This window comes from Hyaena hyaena, unplaced genomic scaffold (genome assembly GCF_003009895.1).
Source record: "Hyaena hyaena isolate Hyena2069 unplaced genomic scaffold, ASM300989v1 scaffold_69, whole genome shotgun sequence".
In the NCBI taxonomy this organism is placed as follows: domain Eukaryota; kingdom Metazoa; phylum Chordata; class Mammalia; order Carnivora; family Hyaenidae; genus Hyaena; species Hyaena hyaena.
Genome location: NW_024080702.1, coordinates 3,456,898 through 3,477,668, shown reverse-complemented (window position 1 = coordinate 3,477,668; position 20,771 = coordinate 3,456,898). Strand labels below are relative to the sequence as shown.

The 20,771-nt window shown below is 50.6% G+C and overlaps 1 protein-coding gene across 2 annotated transcripts in view; it reads right to left on the bottom strand.

Moving 5' to 3' along the window:
• Positions 1 to 20,771, bottom strand: part of FAM135B (family with sequence similarity 135 member B) — a 281,275-nt gene that overhangs the window by 19,605 nt on the left and 240,899 nt on the right. For both annotated transcript variants that reach the window (XM_039232988.1, XM_039232987.1), the window contains exons 10-12: positions 11,900 to 12,055; positions 11,057 to 11,130; positions 2,617 to 2,771 (exon numbers count right to left, since the gene is read on the bottom strand). In XM_039232988.1, coding sequence (XP_039088919.1) covers positions 2,617 to 2,771; positions 11,057 to 11,130; positions 11,900 to 12,055 — 385 coding nt within the window. The remainder of the gene's footprint in view (positions 1 to 2,616; positions 2,772 to 11,056; positions 11,131 to 11,899; positions 12,056 to 20,771) is intronic.

The window sequence follows — 20,771 nt, the reverse complement described above, 5'->3', positions numbered from 1 at the left end:
GGAAGTGGACTGTCAAAATGGCAACACTAGGTTCACAGCCACAGCTGGGGAAAAATAAGAGTAGCAAAACACCTAATTCAAAGAGAATGGATTCAGTCAGATGCTAGCTAATGGTATTAGTCGATATGCATTCATAACTTCCTTTGTGCCGACCACGTGTAAGTGTTCTGTGGCTGGATCTCTCCACTGCTCACAGCAGGTCTACGGAATATAAATTACAATTCCTTTTGCCCAGTTCCACACGGTACTAATGGTTGGAGAAAAGATTCAAATTCAGGCAGTCTAGCCGACTGTTAAGGCTTTTATGCAAAAGGTTCCATTGCCTTGGGACCAAGGAGTGAGGGGTCACAGCCAATACAGGCAGACTTTGGGAGTCCCTGGAATAGAGAAGGGGTCTACCCATGAGATTACAGCAGACCATGAATAAATATTACTATTTTAATATGGAAATGGGACTCTTTTTTTTTGTCCCTTTCTTCCCTAGCTAAAACAATGAAATGCAAATGTGATGACCTCATTGCAAATTACATTAAGGTCACCAACCCCTGGAGGAAAAAGGAAATAGTTCTTTATTTGCTAATGGTTTTGCTCTGGGATTAAATCATCAGAGCACCCTGTGAAGGGACGAAGAAGGTCAAGAAAAGTTTTGAGTGGGGAAGTAGTGGGGGGTGGGGGAGGGAACAGGTGAGAGGTCTGTTGGGAGAAATCTTGAGGAGATAGCCAACCCTCTGAGAGCAATTGCCTCGGGGTCCTTCTGGGAAGATGGGATCCTTCATGCTGGTGTCCCACACTCGGCCAAGTCCCAGGTCCCAAGCACATTACAAAAGCTGCGAAGAGATGCTGGTTCTAAAGCAGGTGCAGAGATGGACAATGCACAGCCGAGGGGAACCTGCTTGGGCAGGAAAGACGGCCCCAGCCGTCTAGGTCCAGGGCACTGACATGGTGGATAAGCGCAGAGAAGCTCCAGAAAGCCCGGGGTTGACTCCCCAGCTCGTGCTGCAAGGCTGGATGGGGCTCAGCTCCTCTGCAGAAGATTTATACAAAATAAAGTTAATGTGATGCAATTACACGGAGGAGTTGCAGGCTGAGTTTTAGATCCCTTGGGGCGTCTGGTTTAACATGTACCGGAAAACAGACTGGGAGACCGTCTGCAATGAGGCCTAATGATAACGTCAGGGGGTCTGATCGTGGGGGTTTATTTTAAATTTCTTCTCCAACTGTTCAACTTTTTTTAAAATTTTTTTTTTAATGTTTTGTTTATTTCTAGGAGAGAGAGAGAGAGAGAGACAGCGTGAGCAGGGGAGGGTCAGAGAGAGAGGGAGTCACAGACTCTGAAACAGGCTCCAGGCTCTGAGCTGGCAGTCAGCACAGAGCCCGACGCGGGGCTCGAACCCACGAACCGCGAGATCATGACCTAAGCGAAAGTCGGACGCTTAACCGACTAAGCCACCCAGGCGCCCCTCCAACTGTTCAATTTTCTTGTATCTACTTGACATAACTAAAATGAAGATCGCGCGCCCGCGCGCACGCGCGCGCGCGCGCGCGCACACACACACACGCAGTCTCAAGGCAAAGGTGGCTTAAGTCTGACCAGCTGGGTAGGCTGCATCTTGAGAGCCGCTACCTTCTGGCTTGTCCTATGCAATGTAGACACTAGATGTCAGGGCACAGCTGAGAACTGTGAACCGGGCAACATCCTTAATGTACAAAGTGGCACTGTCTTCACAGTCACCAAGGCTTTGATGAGACCCTACAAATCTCTGACTGCGGAAATTCTGAAATTTTAATGGCAGCGTAATTTAAATGAAAGCCTTTATGGTTAAAATGCCTCACAAAGAGACGGCAAGGCAGACCCTGGGCCTTGGGGCTCGGGTGCCTTGCTTTCCACATTGGTGTTTATAAGCCGCATGATCTTTAATACATATTTATACCCCCGTGCCTCAGTTTCTCTCGGTGAAATAGGGCTTTTGAGGTTCGTTTGTTTGTCTGTTTTGTAACAGGATTACAAAAGATAAACCATGTGAAGCCTCCAGCTGTATTTTCTGGCTCATTCGGGTTTCCTTCAGCTCTGTCACCTGTGATAGCTTTTGGGTTTCCACATGCAGGGCTGTGCAAGGGGACGGAGGGCTATTGTCCCCCCGGCTTGCCTCATGCACTCCCCAGCAATCGATTCGTTAACAAACTGTGCAACACCAGCAAGACAGACCGAGCTCGGATACAAACACAAATACACAGGAGCCCGCTGTCTTTTCTCCCTGAGCAGAGTCGCTCATCCGCCAGCCCTGATGCAGCCTGGTTCGGGGCACGAAGCGAGCACCCCACAGGAGTCTGAGCCGAATGCCGTGAAAATGCAAAGAGACATGATTTTATATTTGCGTTGCACATCTGGGGTAAGAAAGGCTGTCCAACAGGAAGGGGACCTTTACTGTACCTGCCCTTCTGTTACACTGATTTGTCAATTGCACGGACGTCACGCCATCTCCCACTGGCTTAGCCTGAGTCTTTGCTCTCCTCCACGAGCTGACAAATTCCTTCCTTGATTTGGTTCCACTGCTCCCCGAGCATAAATAGGGCAACTGACTGGGAGCCACGGTTCTTTCCCAGACGAGGACCAACCTGTTGCAGGGCAGTCCACGTATCTGTCCTCAAAGATAACTGGCAGGGTGTCCCAGTCACCGTCGATGTCCAGGCACTCGGCGGGCAGCGGGGGCATGGTGGTGAGGTACTCTGAATTCCGGACGTCCAGAGATAGCTGGCTGTGGCTCTGTATCCTGGGGACACATGCACTGGGTTAGCACCCCAGGAGGCTTTTTTAAGTTTATTTATTTTGAGAGAGAGTAGGAGTGGGGGAAGGGCAGACAGAGGGAGAGACAGAATCCCCAGCAGGCTCTGCACCATCAGCACAGAGCCCGACGTGGGGCTCGAACTCACAAACTGGGAGATCATGACCTTAGCAGAAAGCAAGAGTCAACCAACTGAGCAACCCAGGCGCCCCTCTAAGTAAGCTTGAAATGTGTTAAGAATCCTTGCCCCCAGACCCTCATCCCAAGAATATATCCAGAAAATGTTCAGTGGGCTCTGACAATCCACTATCGGTCCGTCCATCCTCTCTTCCTTTCTTCCCAGCCACCTACCCAGCCCCCAATGCCATGGTCTGCTTTGTATCATAACTGGTCTGGGCACTGAGGTTAGAGGTCATGGATCGTATGACTGGGGCACTTTATCACACCCTGTTTCAGTGAGAAGCAATAAATACCATTTTAGAGGAGGAAGAGCTGAGTTTCAAAATGGCAGGAACCTTAACTTAGTACTTTGGAGGAAACACTTCAAGTTACTTATCCCTTACTGTTGCATTTCTAACCTCCCACAGGTTAAGAATTAAGAACCATCGAAAATTGCATTTTTTTTTTTTTTTGATTGCTTACTGTGTGGACACCAGCATCCTTGATTAGCATGTAAGTTTCCCTACTTACTCCTAGTTCAGGGGCCCTGGATTTTTGTTCCTCTATGTAGGATTAAAAAACAATGCCCCAGGGTGTTATATGTAAACCAACTTGACAATAAACTATTTAAAAAATAAAAATAAAAAAAAATAATGCCCCAGGGGTGCCTGGGTGGCTCAGTCGGTTAAGCGTCCGACTTTGGCTCAGGTCATGATCTCAGGGTTCCTGGGCTCTGACCCAGCTAGCTCAGAGGCTGGAGCCTGTTTCAGATTCTATATCTCCCCTCTCTCTCTGACCCTCCCCTGCTCACTCTCTCTCTCAGAAATAAATAAAACATTAAAAGGAAAAAAAACAATGCCCCATATTCTTTCTCCATGAACCAGACACCTTTCCACCAGCAAGAATTTGGTTTCAGACTTTGAAACCATCAGTATTCCTCATTCAAAAGATGGGATGGCTGGGGCGCCTGGGTGGCTCAGTCAGTTGGGTGTCTGACTTCGGCTCAGGTCATGATCTTGCGGTTCATGGGTTCGAGTTCTGCACTGGGCTCTGTGCTGACTGCCAGCTCGGAGCCTGGAGCCTGTTTCAGAGTCTGTGTCTCCCTCTCTCTCTGACCCTCCCCTGCTCACGTTGTCTCTCTCTCTCTCTCTCAAGGAAAATGAATAAAACATTAAAAAAAAAAAAAGACAGGATGGTTGGAAATGTTTATTCCCTTCTCCTCAAGTACCTGCAGAAGGGAGAGAGTTTATTTCCTCCCACGAAGGAAAAGCATGAGCATTCTGTCATCTTCTCCACACCGCCTCAATCCCACTTGCACAAGGGAGAAGAGGGCCTTACTGGGTTGGCCAGTTTGGGAGAAGAATTAAGCACACGTAGCTAGTTTATGTCTGTCTGTCTGACCGTCGCTCTTTTTGGAGCAGCCCGACCTCTGGAAGCCCCCACATCACTCGTCAGCTGTGGGGGAGTATCACCTGCTCCCACAGGCCAGCTTTACAGAGGCAGAACTCCACAGGACCCCAGGGAAAATTCTCTCATTTGGCACTCTTGGTGACAAATATGATAAACATATGCACATGGGATATATTATATGTGTGTTTTGAATATACATATGAAATATGAATATTTTATTTCCTTCTTATTCCTCCATTGGATTTTAACCTATGATCAAAAAGGATACAGGGTGCCTGGGTGGCTTGGTCAGTTAAGGATCTGACTCTTGATCTTGACTCAGGTCATGATCTCCGAGTTCATGGCATTGAGCCCTGCATTGGGCTCTGCGCTGCCAGCATGGGGTTGCTTGGGATCCTGTCTCCTTCCCTCTCTGTCCCTCCTCTGCTTGTGCACTCACTCTCTGTCTCAAAATAAATAAATAAACTTTTTTTTTAAAAAAAAGATAAGCAATGTATTATCTTCTTCAAAGCCATGAAGGCTGTAGCAACTTCATAGTATTGTGAACCTTCCTTTAAATATTTAAATGGAATTAGTCAATTCTGCACTTAGCTATCATCAGAACCTGGCACTCTGGGTTCAGCTTTTAGTTTTTTACAAAAGCATAGTGACTGGGTACCCATGTGCGTAGGACTGTGTCCACAGGCCAGGGCGTAAACCTCCAGGATGGAAATTTGATTTTGGACCTAAAGAGCTCATAGGCATGAATAAATCAGGTGATGAATCAAGTAACTATAACACGGGAGGGCTGCTGGACAGTCAGGTCCAGGTTGTTATACGTGGGGAATTACCTCCTGTTAGAATGTGGCGTCTTAAGCGTAGACTTTGTGCATGTGACCAAGTACCTAAAACAGTGCTTAGCGTGTGTTAACAAAAATGACTAAGAATTCCAGGGCACATACACAATGAGCCATCACCTCTCACCGAGGATGGCTTTTATGAAAACAAACCAAAAAACCACTGTTGGTGAAGATGTGGAAAAGTCGCATCCCTTGTACGTTGTTGATGCGGATGTAAGATGTTGCAGCTGCTTTGGAAAACAGTAAGGAAGTTCCTCAGAAAGTTAAAAATAGAACTGCCATGTGATCGGACAATCCTGATTCTGGGTATTTATCCCGAAGAACTGAAATCAGGGTGTTGAAGCCATACGTGCACTCCCACGTGCCTGGCACTATTCACAAAGCCCAGCTACGGAGACACGCTAAGTATCCATGAGCAGGAAAGGGGTAAAGAAAATGCAGAATGATGCGATATTATTCAGCCTTAAAAAAGAAGGAAATCTTGTCATACATGACAACACGGACAATCCTTGAGGACATTATGCAACGTGAACTCAGTCAGCCTCAGAAGGACAAATATCATGTGATTCCACTTATGGGAGGAATCGAAAATAGTCAGATTCAGAGTCAGAAAATACAGCTGTGGCTGCCGGGGGCTGGGTGGGAAAATGAGGAGGTGCTAAGTAACGAGCATAAAGTTTCAAGGAAATAAGATGACTAAGTTCTGGAGATCTGCTCTACGGAGCATCCAGGCCCCCGTCCATCACCCACTTATTTCCATTTCAGGTTTCCTGGGACTCCCAGAGGACAGCCAGCAACAAGGGATATTTTTATCTTAGAGGGTGAGAAATCCCAGTGCAGTTCTTCTGGTGTATTCTTTAGGAGAATGGGTCACCACTGTATAGCGGAGCCATGGCGAGGAGGCTGGGAGTGTGGGATCTGGACTTCAGCAGTCCGTGTGTACAACACATGCTTGCTGTGTGGTCTAAGATAAGTTACTTAGCCTCTCTGAGCCCTGGTTTTGCTGGTTTCTTCTTTAAAAATTTTTAAGTGGTTATTTTTAAGAAAGAGAGAGACAGAGTGTGAGAGAGGGAAGGGCAGAAAGAGAGGGAGACACAGAAAGACACAGAATCTGAAGTAGGGTGCAGGCTCCGAGCTGTCAGTGCAGAGCCTGACGCAGGACTCAAACTCACAGACTGTGAGATCATGACCTGAGCCAGTCGGATGCTTAACCCAATGAGCCTCCCGGGGAGGGGGAGGGTGGCCTTCCCCAGTTTCTTCTTTGGTGAAGTGAGGATGGAAACAGTTCATAGCTCATAGTGTTAACGCGAACATAAGGCGAGCCAGGGCACGTGCTGCCCTCAGCACTTCTTACCAGAGTCCCATCTCAACGGACAAAACATCATCAGCAAGCCAGGGAAAGTGCCTCTTGTGTTCAACACTATCTACATAGCCTCTCGTAAAATGAAACTTTTTAAAGATTAGCGTTACGATTATTACTACACAAAAAACATAAAAGGCAGAGGGATAAATCAACGGTCATTGTTCCAGGGGCTAGATCGCCAGTGCAGGTCCTCCTGCGTTCATTCCCGTTCATATAGGCTTTCACATTTCCTGACGTCTCCGCTAGAAGCTTTCCCTGAACCCTTAACTGTATGAAGAGCACAGGCTAGACACGGGTGACACAGAAGAGAGAGACAATAAGACGGACCCTGGCTCCCAGCCAGTTCTAAACCATTTTAAACACTGCAACACTGCATTTTAAAATACTGCAACCCATGGGGCGTCTGGGGGGCTCAGCTGATTGAGCGTCCAACTCTTGGTTTGGGCTGAGGTCATGATCTCACAGTTTGTGAGTTCGAGCCCCACATCGGGCTCTGCACTGGCCTGCTTGCGATTCTCTCTCTCTCTGTCTCTCTCTCTCTGTCCTTCCCTCACTTTCTCTCTCTCTCTCAAAATAAATAAAGTTAAAAAAATTAAAATAAAAAAATAAGACACAGCAACCCACGGGAAGAAACACTCTTCATTTTACGCGGCAAGCCAGTGCAAGCCCACACTTCCGGAAACACGCGGAAACGGGGTTCAGAAACACACCTTACTCGGACTTCCTGCTCCCTCTGGTTCTGTTCCAACCCATCCTATTTCATTTAAGAAGTGCTGTTCCAAATCCACTACGTGGCTGTCACATCCTCCTAAATGGCTGTGAGCCACTGCTGGGGAGACACAATCTAGTCTGAGCTTGAACAAGATGGGTCTGGACAGATGGGTTTCACCTCATCCGGCCGCTTGTCTGGCCTGGTTTGGGGGGATGTTTGTGACTCACAGGCACGCCCTCCCTCTACAGCCTGGATCCCCAGGTGGCTGCACCATGCCCGTGAGGATCCACTAGCGCTGCTCAGCTGCTCGCTGCCTCGATGGGAGCAGAAATTCTGTTCATAGTCCTCTGTACCTTTCCTCCAGGAAGGTTCTCAGTTCCTGACATAAAATGCCCCTTTCTGTTCTGTACCTCTTACTCTTAATGACCTAATTAAAAGTTTACTTCCTCCTGGGGGGCGCCTGGGTGGCTCAGTCGAGTAAGCCTCCAACTTTGGCTCAGGTCATGATCTCACAGTTCACGAGTTCGAGCCCCGTGTCGGGCTCTGTGCTGACAGCTCGGAGCCTGGAGCTGGCTTTGGATTCTGTGTCTCCCTCTCTCTCTGCCCCTCCCGCATTTGCATTCTGTCTCTCAAAAATGAATAAATGTTAAAACATTTTTTTTTTAAAGTTTACTTCCTCCTGAATAATATTGCTCCTAGCCTAGAGTCTGCTTTACCCTACAGGTTAATATCTGCTAGTGAGTAGTGATGAGTCTCTGTACAGCTGTGCTAGGAGACAGCTGCTCTGCCTCCCTGGTATTTGCGCGGCTCAGTCCCTCCCCTGCTTCAGACCTCTGGCTGAATGTCATCTTCTCAGCGACCCTTCTGTGACCCCTCAGTGGGACCCTCCGTCCTTACCCCACTGACACATTTCTCATTGGCACATACTGCATTTGGCTTATCATACGTACTTCCTTCTGTGCCTTCCCCTACTGAAACAAGCTCTATGAGCTAGGGAATTTGCCAGTTTTGGTCACTGCTGTCTACCACCCAGACTAGTGCCTGGCCCAGAGTCAGCACTAAGTGGGTATTTGCTGAATGTGGGGCTCTCCCTTTTACATCTAAACAACAACCTAAGAGAGGTCTGCTTTGGTGTCACAAATACTGTAAGTTACAGGACCGAGATTTCACGCCATGTATATGAGATCTGAAATCAGGTCTTTCCACCATACTCATTTGCCGATTTTTTCTTAAAGGCTTTAATCGTAATGGTCATGGTGCAAACTCTGAATTCTTTGTCCTGGTCCATACGGTCACACATGGGCTGGTCCCTACTGACTTTGCAGGTCCCGCCTCCCTCCCCTGTTTCCTGCTCACTCTATTCTAGCTACACCTGCCTTCCACCACTCCTCATACTTCATGTTCTTGTATAAGAGCCTTGACACCAGCTTTTCCCTCTGATGGGTCTTCTTTCCTATCAAGGGATGGCTTGTTATAACCTCAGCCTCTGTTCAAATGTCACATCCTCAGAAAGATTCTCTCCTAGCACTTTGGCCAAAACAATCCTCGTCCCACACCCAGTGTTGTGGTGGAGCTGGTCAGTGTGGCTTGGAAGGGCCAGTTGTGCCCGTCTCTTCCCAGCCCCGTGTTCAGAGATCACATACTGGCAACCAACTGAGGGTTCATGGAAGAGGGGGTAAATGGGTGGTGGGTATTAAGGAAGACACACATTTAAAAACAGGGGGTGCCTGGGTAGCTCAGTTGGTTGAGCATGTGACTCTTGATCTAGGCTCAGGTCATGATCTCATGGTTCTTGAGATTTAGTCCCATATCGGACTTCATGCAGACAGTGCGAAGCCTGTTTGGGATTCTCTCTCTCTTCTTCTCTCTCTGCCCCAGCCCCATTTCCATGTACGTTCTCTCTCTCTCTCTCTCTCTCTCAACATAAACAAACATTAAAAAAAAAGGAGGGCACTTGTGATGAGCACTGGCTGTTGTACATAAATGACGGGTCACTAAATTCTACACCCAAAACCAATATTACACCGTATGTTAACTAGAATCTAAACAAAACTTTGAAACAAATAAGCAAAAAACACATAGCGGCAGCTTGAAAGTGACCACTGTGTGAAATCAGCAAACACAACAGACCCGAGTTTTGGGTTTTGTCTCTGAGAGCTAGTCCTTCAACATGTATGAGGACGCTGGCCATATCCCTCCTCGCCATGTTCTGTGTCCTCGCCTTGACTTGTTTCTCCACACTGGTCACTACCTGAAATGACACGACTCACATCTGGCCTGTTCCTGCCCTAGAGTGAGGGACCCACAAGGACAGAGTCTTTACTTTGTTCCCCGTGGTGTCCCCCGTGCCTACATGCACAGTCAACGACTGTGGGATGTATCATCACCTAACATTCTCTGGGCAGAGTCTGTGACTTGAACAGTGTAATCCATGGATGTGGGTGTTCTACAACCATGACCCTGCCTGTTTTAAGAAAACAAAGGCCAGGGGAGGGCAAGAGGAAATAAAAATCAACAGCAAAAAAAAAAAAAATAATAATAATAACAACTTTGTCAAGGACCTGCTATAGGCCAGTGGAGGTACAGGATTGTGAACCCAGGTTGGCTGAGTTTCACATCCTCTGTACTTGGCATCTTCGCAGAACTGCTCCCGTGGCTGTTCTAGCACGTGTGCTTACGCTCCTTGGGACCACAGCACGGCCCGGCCATCTAGGGCTTGCCTGCTGTGGTGGGGACTCACGAAGCAGATTCCTACAAGAGTCCTGACTTACAGCATTTTTGCTCAGCGGCCCTCCGTGTTATGTTCACATCTGTCGGATCAACGCCTTCTGATTTTCATTTAAGAACGGACCTTCCCCCAGTGCTAGCTGAGAGCTGAGTAATGCGTGAGCGAGTGGAAGATCGGACGTGTTTCTAGACAGGCTATTTTAACCACAGATGTGTCTCCCTTGGCGCCCCCTCACTTCCAGGCTCCGCGAGGTAAGCTGTAAATGCCAGTCTACTTTCCACCAGGAGGAAGTGTGGAAAGAAGCAAGAGAGGGTTGTCAACGTGGGGGACGAAAAGGTCTTCAGATCTGTCTCGTGTGGGAGGTGAACCTAAAATGTTTCTCCTGCTGGAGCTACTATGCCATCTCAAACATGACTCCATCCCCACTTATTCTTGGAGGTGGATGGATCCTTCAGAAACCAAAGAACCCCTTGTGGGGCAAAGGCCAACCCTCTTAGAGGGATCCATCTCCTCCTCCCTCCCCCAGGGAGATGTACGCGACGATGACCTCATCTCGTGTTAGCCCCCTGACTTTTTTATTAGGGTTTTCATCTTTTCTTTAATTTTGGAGGAAGGCAGACTTAGAAACCCATCAGTCCTCCTAATTAGTCTGGTCTTCATTCTCATGCTAAATGCGTTCAGAAGCTACTGCGAGGTCTCCAGCGAGTTCTGTGTTTTTCCCGACATAGCTTGTGGCCACACCACCTACTTCTAATTCATTTCACAAAGAAGACTCAGCACAGATGTCTTCAGGGACCTGGGAAGTCTTGATTCTGTCTATAGAACCATAATAACACTCAACAAAAGAAAACTTTGGCTATTGACCTTCTCTGCCACCTGCTAGATCCCACCTCTGCAATTGTATGACTCCCTTGCCTGCAGACAAAATGCAGCCTGAATGTGCAAGGGTGGGTACTCTGCTCTCCTTGGCAGTCGGAGATGAAGGAAAGAAGTACCTCTGAACAAGAATGCGTTGGGTGGCTACTTTTACAGTGTGACGTGGGCATGCAATTGGTTACTTACAGATTTTCCTGAAAGGTCAGGACTGCAAGTTTTTGGTGCTCCATATAAAAGAAGGCCTCAGAAAACCTTCGGACCTGAGGAGTAAGAGAATGTAAACAACTTAACTCATTGGGAGGGCATGACCTTGATTTTTCAAAGGGAAACTGGGACTCACAGAGGTAAGAGAGCTGAGCCCACCACCCAGAGGGGGTTAAACAAATCTGAAACAAATACTTCCACAGCTACCCTCTCTCACATGGGGACTCTTAGCCCAAAGCTGGCTTTGGACACAGTTTAATGCATGTTTATGAATCTGTTCTTGCACTGCTTTCTGTCATGTTTTTATTTCGGTCGTATTTCTTCTACGAGAATATAAGACACTTGAAGACTGTGACCGTAAGTAAGTGCAGATGAGACAGAATTTGCAAAGCCAGTCATGTGAGTGCACCCGCTAAGTGCTTCGTGGACCCAGATATTTGGCTCTCTTGCCGTAAATGAGACCAACATCTTGTATTTTGCATCAGGACCAATCCATATGCACCCAAGCTGGTGGCAAAGGACAAGATCTTACAGTTGAAAACACATTTCTAAGCACTTGTAACATCCCTCAAGATAAGGCTCTGCTATCAGCTGGCAGCCAGGGCAGGTGTTTCAGGAATGGTGGAGGCAGCGGTTTCGGAGGCTGAACACACTCATAAGGCCTCCCTGCGAGCTGGTGGTGGAGCCTGGACCAGCACTCGGGATCCTCACCAACCATGTAAGTCAACCCCAACTCCTGTCCTGCCCAGTGAGCTGACTGTCGTAAGGCTTCCTCAAGGGGTCACCGGCGCGTGATTAGAGAATGTATCCCACTGGACACCTTACCCTCAAGGTGTGATGTTCCTGGGTGAGGTAAGTGGTCACCTGGGAGTGCAGAGTCACCGTATCTAGGAACTGGGTCCACAGAGCCATCAGGTGGGAAGTGAGCCAGGCAAGATCCTTACTTATCTGCTCAGCGATCTTCTCCGGATTGCTCAACGCCTGCAAGGGCACAAGGGGGCAGTAAAGAACCTCTTCCCATGAAGCTCCTGCCGTCTCCCTCCTGAAGCCTTAGCTGACCGCTCTGCTTTTAGTGCGCCGTTCCCATCTCTGGATTCTGTATTCCATCACATTCTGAGCTCCGTCCCCGGCAGCCTCTGCAGGCACCAGTTCTGCTCGGCCACTATTTGGCAGGTAGAACCCTAGGCCTTTTGCACGCGCCCCCACTTCACGCCTACCATTACCGTTAGGGATGGTACATCGCTGAGCAGAAAAAGAAAATGGGAATCGGAGGAATGCAGTGGTACGGCCAAGGTCACATGGACAGCCAAGGTCATATAGAGCTGGGATTCCGTGGCTCGGCTGTCTAACCAGAGGCCCACAGCACCATGCTGCCTTTACACAGTAGGCACTGAGAGTGCTTCCTGAGAAACGTTTATGCCTTTATAGCATCAGATGATTCCCAAGGCGTGTGTGGCCAGAGCCTACCACCTCTTCCTGCCATTGCTCCTAATACCTTAAGGGGGACCCCGGGTTGCCTTAACTACATCTGGAAGAAGCCAGCCTAGAGCCTTTAGGGAAACCTGTGGAGAGCTTGAGTTTAGAACCGGGAGACCCTCTGCTACAGGGGATGGGGGCACTTTGGTTCTGGAGAGGGGAGAGGGAGATCAGGTCTCCGAGGAGAGGCAGGGGGACACTCAAGGCCCGACACTGACTTCCAGGCTTCATCACTGGTTCCACAAGCACTAGACGTGCACCTTCCATGTCCCGGGCACGTGTCTGGAAGAAACGGAGCCACACAGATGAACAAGAGAGGGTCTCTGACGGCAGGGAGCTGTGCTGAGCAGAGGAGAGTTAACCATGAGGAGTGGTGGGGATCTCTCTATCACGGACGATGCATCAGGGACGCATAACCATAGCCACTTCAAGCCCATCTCTGCCCTCCTTCTTTGCCCTGGGCCTCAGCTTCTTCATCTGTAAAATGGGTGTGCAAAGCAATGAGCACACTTTGGATACCGTAACATTAGGAAAAGTAAGTTCAAAGCCTTGCTTACAACAATAGAAGTGCCTTTTGCTGTCCTTGGACTAAAGGCTGAGAGGAAGGCAGGCTGGCCAGAGAGAGGCATCTATCTACGAGGAGGAAAATGAGGGAGGGAGGAATTTGGGACCAAGTATGCTCAATCCTTAGGAACTGTTATTTTATAATTAAGGACTGGCTTTCCAGATACAGGATGTCAAGCAACTGGAGCCATCTCGGAGCTGCTTCTTCCCAGTGGAAAGGCCAGTTTTTGATGACTACACCAGCCACAAACCTCCCACGTGAGAGAATGGCCCCACTACCTTCTGAAGGAAAGCTTACTTCCTGCACTGGCTCTGTGAGGAAGCAGAGGACTGTCTGCTCTTGGTTCAGCCCCACAATTGGTGGCCAATACTGTTCAGAAGCAAAAACGTGAAGACTTCGTTGGGGAGAGTGGGAGACCGGGTCAGCCCCTGGGAATCCTCCAGGCTGGAATGTGGTTTTTGGGTGGAACCGGAAGTGGCCCCTCTTCACCACTGACCCTCACTAATGAGCACAAACACCTGCATTGGCTCTTGGCACCATTTTACCCAAGGACACGGCCTGCCTTACCTCTGGCTCCCTTCCTCTCTGGCCCAGGGCACACCCTGCCCCAGCCACACTGTCCTCCTTCCCGTGGCCTCAACACAGCCGGCTACCCCCAAGTACCAGGCTCTGACCCGACTTCGTGCCCTGCCTGGAAGGCCTTCTTTCACCGGCCATCTGTCTCTCTTCACCACTTTAGACTTGTCTGTTCCCCACCAGGAACTGTTCAGGGAACCAATGCAGTCTTCCTTGTTTCTGATGATTCTTAAGAAACATCTACCTTCTCCCAGGGTAAGTCAAACTCGCTCTCCTTGAAGCCTGCTTGACCTCGCACAGGCCACGCTCATGGCACCCCTGGCCACGTGTGGCCCCTACAGCCCTCCTTTGCCTGCATTCTGAGAGTTAGCCTTCTCAGTGTTCCCAGCAACTATGTGGTGGGGGTGGGGGGGTTAGTCACCCTTTATTGAACAATTGGGTGACTGCGTATAAGTGAGAGGCACCCCCAGCTCGGTGACTGGCCCTCCAGCCACGGCTCTCCCACCCCACCGCAGTGGGACCAGCAAACGCAGCATGAACTCTGAGAGCTCAGCCGCCACAGTGAAAAGGAGAGAAAGCAAAGCTACTTATTGAATGTGTCTTTGGGAGAATTATTTTTTTCCCTGCTTGATTACTGAAACGGCTCCAGATAAGGTTAAGAAAGCTTCTAATTAGGCCACACGAGGACTCTGCTCCCTCTCACAGATGCCTGGGCTGCGTAATTACAGACGATGGGCATGGAGGGGCTTCTCCTGCAAGGCCAAGGAGAGGCCCTTCACACGAACAAGGAGGCACCTGGGCGCAACACTCCTGCAGGGGAAGCTGCGAGGGGAACGCTCAGCCACTGGCCCCTGCCGCTCACCTGCGTTCTAACCATGCAGGTTTGTTCACTCTTGCACCCCCAGTTTATTGAGTGACTGTTATATGCTAGGGGTGTGCTGAGCTTGGGGGAGACACAGACAAATGCAGCCAGTCCTGGAAGAGGCAGGCGGCCCTTCCGAGGGCTGCAGAAGGGTCAGGGAGGCTTCCTGGAGGAGGTGATAGCTGTGTTGTGTTCTCAAGGTAAAGAAAAGCCTCTTTACATTCCCTGAATGAACCAGGTTCTCTGACACCCAGAGCTTTGTCATCAGAGTGCTCACACGGTGTGGCTGGGTCCCTCTGGGTCTGTGAACCCCCAGATTTGAGGGGAGGGGGCCTTGAGGGCATGCTGGGCATTGCCGCCAAAGCCCTACCCATCAGTGGAGATGTCCTGGGGGGCCGTGCAGCTTGGGAAGGTTACCCTGGGGAAGGGAAGCCCAGGCGGAGGGGACCAGCCTCTGTGCTCGCCATGCACAGAGCAAATGCCCCAGCCCAGAGCAAATCAGAATCTGTACTTTAGCAAGATTGCCAGGAAAAAAAAAAAAAAAAGATTGCCACGTATTTCTTCTGCATATCAAGTTTGAGAAACCCTAAAACTGGAGAGAGAAAGAGACGCTACTCGAAGGAACTTCCGCTGGCTGAGCTCTGTCACTCCCGGGATCCCCTGGAAGAGCTCCGAAAAATCAGAGCTGTGAGGTGCCTCCCAGAGTGCGTGTTGAAAAGTAACCATGTCAGGGACCGTGGCTGGCCACGGAGGAAGTCACCGTGATCACAGGGGACGGTCACTCTCTACAGTTTTCGTTTCCTCTGCTAGGCAACTGGGCTAATGAAACCGACGTGTCCAAACCTACAGACCGAAGCAAGGACTCAGTGAGAAGTCTTGTGACGTCCTTATCAGCGGGATCGTTTGAACCACATCACAAAGATGTATTCAGGCTTAAGTGAAATAATTAAAAAAAAAAATGCTCTGGCAAGGCAACTGGAAAAAAAAAATCCACACAATTAGGTAAACAAAACAAGAAAAAATGGCAGCTGCTCATTTATACCTGATTATAAATGAGCTTATTTTTAGTGTTTCCTGCTAGGAGGGTACAGCTCCTGGAAAGACCATTCAACAACTTAGAATCTCCTAGAAGTCTATGCGGGCAAACAAAGAATCCTTTGCATGATAGGAAACCCAGCCTTTCTGAATTCTCAAAGGAAATTGGCAGTTGCTTTCAGGTAGATAATCAGCATACGTTGAGCCTGTCTGTTGTATCAAAGCACGTGGCTGGATATCACTAGGACCTTTCCGTGTGTGCAGAGAGCACACCCCACCCCTTCCCGGATCAGGACACATGGCAAGGACGTTACGGTGTGTGACTGTTCCCTCCCTGACACTGGGCCAACGAAGAGCAAAGTGGCCAGCCCACAGCAGGTGCCTAATAAATGTTTATATGATTCACATGGAGTAAAGATACATGTGAACTGCTCCATGACTACAGAACTCTTTGTTTTCAAATTCTCAGAAATCACTGGAAAAGGTTGGTTCTCAGTCAACCACTGCCCCCCCCCATTCCATCCCCTTTGAGGGACACCTACTTGGTGTGACTGACCACTAGATGGCGATGTCCTGCCTCTAAATACTTGGTGGGCTGTGAGCACCTTTATGGGGAGTTGGGGAGGGGGCTCAGTTTCTTCCACTGCCAGCAGGAGGGCAGCTCTGTAGCCGAAGCCCGCCCCCCATCCCCGGTTCCCTTCCCATCGCCCCGCCCTACCCCTGCTCAACAGGCTGCTCTGATGGGTCTGTACAAAATTAAGCCCGCACAACACCGTCACTCAAAGCTAGAGGTCCGGTGCCAAAGGAGGAAGGCAGCCCACTGGCGTTTCATGAGACGCATCTGATAGACTCATCGGCAGCCCAAGTTCTCACCTGAACCAGCACAGCGACCAGATACGTCAATATAGCGGTGGGTTGCAGGCCGCCTCGAGGCCAGGCGCTGAGCCTGCCCCTCAGTGGTGGCCACCCCCTGGGTGAATGAATGAGGACAGGTCTGTGCGTCCCTCTGCCTTCTCAGGGCTGCCTGGAGGCGGGTGTGTCACGGGTGGAAGCCGGCATCCAGTGCACAGAAGCCGGTGCTGTCACTGCTTTGGCTGCAAATGTGAGTAGCCTGCGTCAAGGCACGCTATTCTTCTCTCCTCCTCATGGTCCCCAGTGAGCTTGTCACCCTCCTGCATGGCTCCCTGTGGCCTGGGGGTTGGTGCAACTCTTCACCGTGCAGGGCACGCGGACTCCTTCATTGTTAGCCCAGGCGCCCCACTGGCTGCCCTTCTGGGAGCCCCATTCACTGAGGCGTAATCACAGCTTTGGCCCTGATGTGCTGCCTGGACTCTCCTCTTACCGGACACCATGAGGCTTCTCCCACGCAGCCTCCTCTCTGGGCTGCACCAGCATCTGCCTCCCCACAGCCATTTAGTTAGTGACACCGCCTCGTGAGCTCCCACAACCACACACGTGTCTGGGTCTGTATCTGCAGACCCACCAGCCGGTGAAGTCTATGGGGACAGAGCCAACAAGTGGCACTGGCGCCATGTGCCCGTGTGAGCTCATTTTGCCCCAAGAACGGCTCTGCACACGTGGGAAGCCCACTACCCAGAGGGGACCCGGCCCGTCCAACCTGGACAGCCAGCCCACATCCTCAGGACTGCGCCCTGCGGTCTGGGCAGAAGCGGATGCTGGCCACTCACCCTCTGTGCTGACTCCCGCCTCCCCCTGTAGATGACCTAGCAGCCTTGGGTGATGACAGCTGCCCCAGGGTCATGTGCTTGGACCAGCGTGGCCAGGGTCACCTGCAGTGGCGTGTAGCATTCCTGCGATTCATCAGTGCATCCGGTCATTCCACAAATGAGCCCTTCCAGGCACTGGACAGTCGAGACTGAACAAGTCACCCCGTTAGGCTGTGTGTCCCCTGGGGAAGGGGGTCCCCGCTGAGTCCTCAGGGCGAAATGCAGGGCCTGGCTGGGGATGGGGGACTCACAAAATGTCTGCTGAAATGAATCAGAACTCCTGAGCCAACTTTCCTGGGGGGGTCGCAGGAACACTGGCCCTTTGTGGTCATGGAGACAAGGGGAGCAAGGCCTTTTAACCGAATTCGCTGCCGGGCACGTGTGGCCCCGGAACCTACTTTATGGCCGGGGAAGTGACAAGCCAGATAGTGGCGATGACTGTAGCCAACACGGCGGTTAGCTTTTCCTGCATTCGCTGCCCCGCAAGGGCCGCACGGGGATGCTTCACAGACCCCACCTTCGCTGTGCGCAAGCGACGATTCTGCTTCCCAGGAGGGCATCGCGGTGGGGACACTGGGGTCTCCAGTGCCTCGGTGGCCAGAGCCTGGCCCTGGACTGTCCAGTGCTGTGACTCTGGGCAGACAACCCGTCCTCTGCGAGCTGAGCCCTGATGCGTCATCCCCTGAGAATACGAGCATTGCTCAGGCTGGAGACCTGCTGCATCCATTACATGAGGAAACGCACAGGGCGCACGTAAAGTAGCCGCCCGCAGCTGGCCCGCCTGCGAGTGCTGACTCGGAGGGAAAGGGGTTAATAAAAACCAGATGATTTTATCTCCACTTCACAGATAAGAAAATCAAGGTCCATAAAGTTTAAGCAACTTGTCTAAAGTCACACGGTTAGTAGGTGTGGAACTCAGAGACAGGTGTCCCCAGCTCTGATGTGACCACATTCACAGCATATGCCATGACTCCCCGTCACTAACCCCCACCTCCACCACCGAGCGAGGTAACCCTGAGGCTGAGGGCTGAGCACCATACAGTCCGGGAGCCTTCGCCCGTCGCCCTCCACCACTAACAGGGGTCCCTGGCCACGTGCTTCTATAAAGGCAAAGTCTCCGGGCGCCTGGGTGGCTCAGTGAGTTAAGTGTCCGACTCTGGATTTCAGCTCAGGTCATGATCTCACAGTTTGTGAGTTTGAGCCCTGCTGTGCTGACAGCTCGGAGCCTCTGCTTGGGATTCTCTCTCTGCCCCTCCTCACCTCCTCTCTCTCTGTCTCTCACAAAATAAATATATAAACTTTTTTTTTTTTTTAAGGCAGCATCTCAGCGGTTACAGGAGGAGACTGCATTCCACAAGCGCTTAGCCTGCGCCTGGCTCCGAGCGCACACTCGGTGATCGCTGGTTGTCTGGGAACCTGAGCCACGGGCACGGCCATCAGCAGAGAATGCGCCGGACACCCCAGCTCTGACAGCACACCACGGTGGCACCGGCAGCAGAGATGGTCAGTGGGGTGACGGACAGCTGCGCACGGCTGCGTTTCCCAAACCCCTACACCTAAATGTTCAGTCATTTGGAGGCTGCACCAGTGTCCCCTTGGGACCCTGAGCCACATCCAGGCTGCAAGGGATGGAGCCTGAGGCCCCCAGTTTTCTCCGCACAGCAGAGCCATGAGCCGGGCACTCGCAGGGTCCTCTTGTGAGCTCTCTCCCAGTTCTGAGCTCCTCACAACCACGAGACACAGATGAGGAACCCGAAGCTCACAGAAATCCTAAACTGTAGGTGCAGGGTTGCACAGCTGATGTGAGGAAAGTCTGGAGCCCGGACTTGAACCTGGACGCCTGTGGACCTTTCCAAGGCGATGCTGCCCTGGATTTCCTCAGGGGAAGAGGGGAGAGTGGCAGCCCCTGCTTCTTCCACCCATTGGACTGCTTTGCCATCCCTCTGGTGCACCACCTTCATCAGCTCCATGTTTAGGGAATGTACGCTCCTCGTGATGGCATCCAGGTCCTTTGCCGGCCGTATCTTTCCCTTCCACAGTCTCTAAGCCGGCTTCTTGTGTCCCTCACATATCTCCACTTGTATCAGGAGCAGTGCCTGCAATGTGACTCCTTGATTACCCTGACAGCTAAGCCCCACCTCTCCTCAGGGCTCACAGCAAACGGCCCCTCCATTCTAGACCCTTCCGCACCCAGCATGCGGTACCACCTCTGTGCTCTGCCTTACCACCGGAACACTGAGGTTTGCTGACTTTACAACGTGCTGCAGACCAGGGGCTCTCAGTCCTTCCTGGTGGCACGGAGACTCATCTGGGAAGCCATTCCCTTCTAATTTCTTTTCTTCCAGTTTTACTGAGACAGAAGTGACATATAACATTGCGTACATGTCAGGTGTCCCACATCACGGTTTGGTAAATGTATACAGTGTGAAATGATCACCACAATCAGGTTAGTTCACACACCCATCACTTCACTTGCATACCGTGCTTCTCCTCATTGATGAGAACTCTTAAGATCTACACTCGTAGTAACTTTCAAATACACAGCACAGCGTCACCTTCGGTCTCCACACTGTGTATTACACTCCCAGAACTTACTCGTCCTCTAACTGGGAAGTCTGTACCTCTTGGCCACCTTCCCCCATCTCCCTCTTCCTCTGGCCACCACCGAGCTGTGCTCCGTTCCCATGGCTTAGGTTTTTGTTTTACATTTCACATGTAAGTGAGATCACACATTCTCAGTCTTTCTCCGTCTGACTTATCGCACTTAGCAGGATGCCCTCGAGATTCATCCGCGTTGTGGGGCACCTGAATTGCTCAGTCGGTTGAGCGGCCAACTCTTGGTTTCAGATCAGGTCATGATCTCACAGTTTGTGAATTTGAGCCCTGCATTAGGCTCTATGCTGTCGGTGTGGAGCCTGCTTGGGATTCTCTCTCTAAATAAATAAATACACTTACAAAAGATTCGTCCACATTGTCACAAATGGCAGGACTTCCTTCTTCTTTCGGCTGAAGAGTATTCCACTGTATATAAAGACCACGTTTTCTTTATCCATTCATCCACATGTGGCCACCCAGGGTGTCTGCAGTGGACACCGGGGTGCGGACATCTCTTCAGGACAGTGATTACATCCTCAGATGCAGACTTGGTAGTTAAACTGTGGGATCCTGTGACAGTTGTCATTTTAAATGTTTGAAGAACCTCACGGTGTTTCCCACGGTGCCGGCTCCTGTTGTTACCCTCCCCCCCAACAGTGCCCGAGGGTTCCCTTCCCTCTGCATCCTTGACAGCACTTGACATCTCTTGTCTTTTCGGTAATAGCCACTCTAAGAGGAGTGAGGTGATATCGCATTGTGGTTTTGATCAACCTGAGGAGCTTTTAATGAATACAGATGCCTGAGCTCCACTCCCCGATATTCTGTCTCAACGAGTTCTGGCTGCACCCAGGCAAACGTACA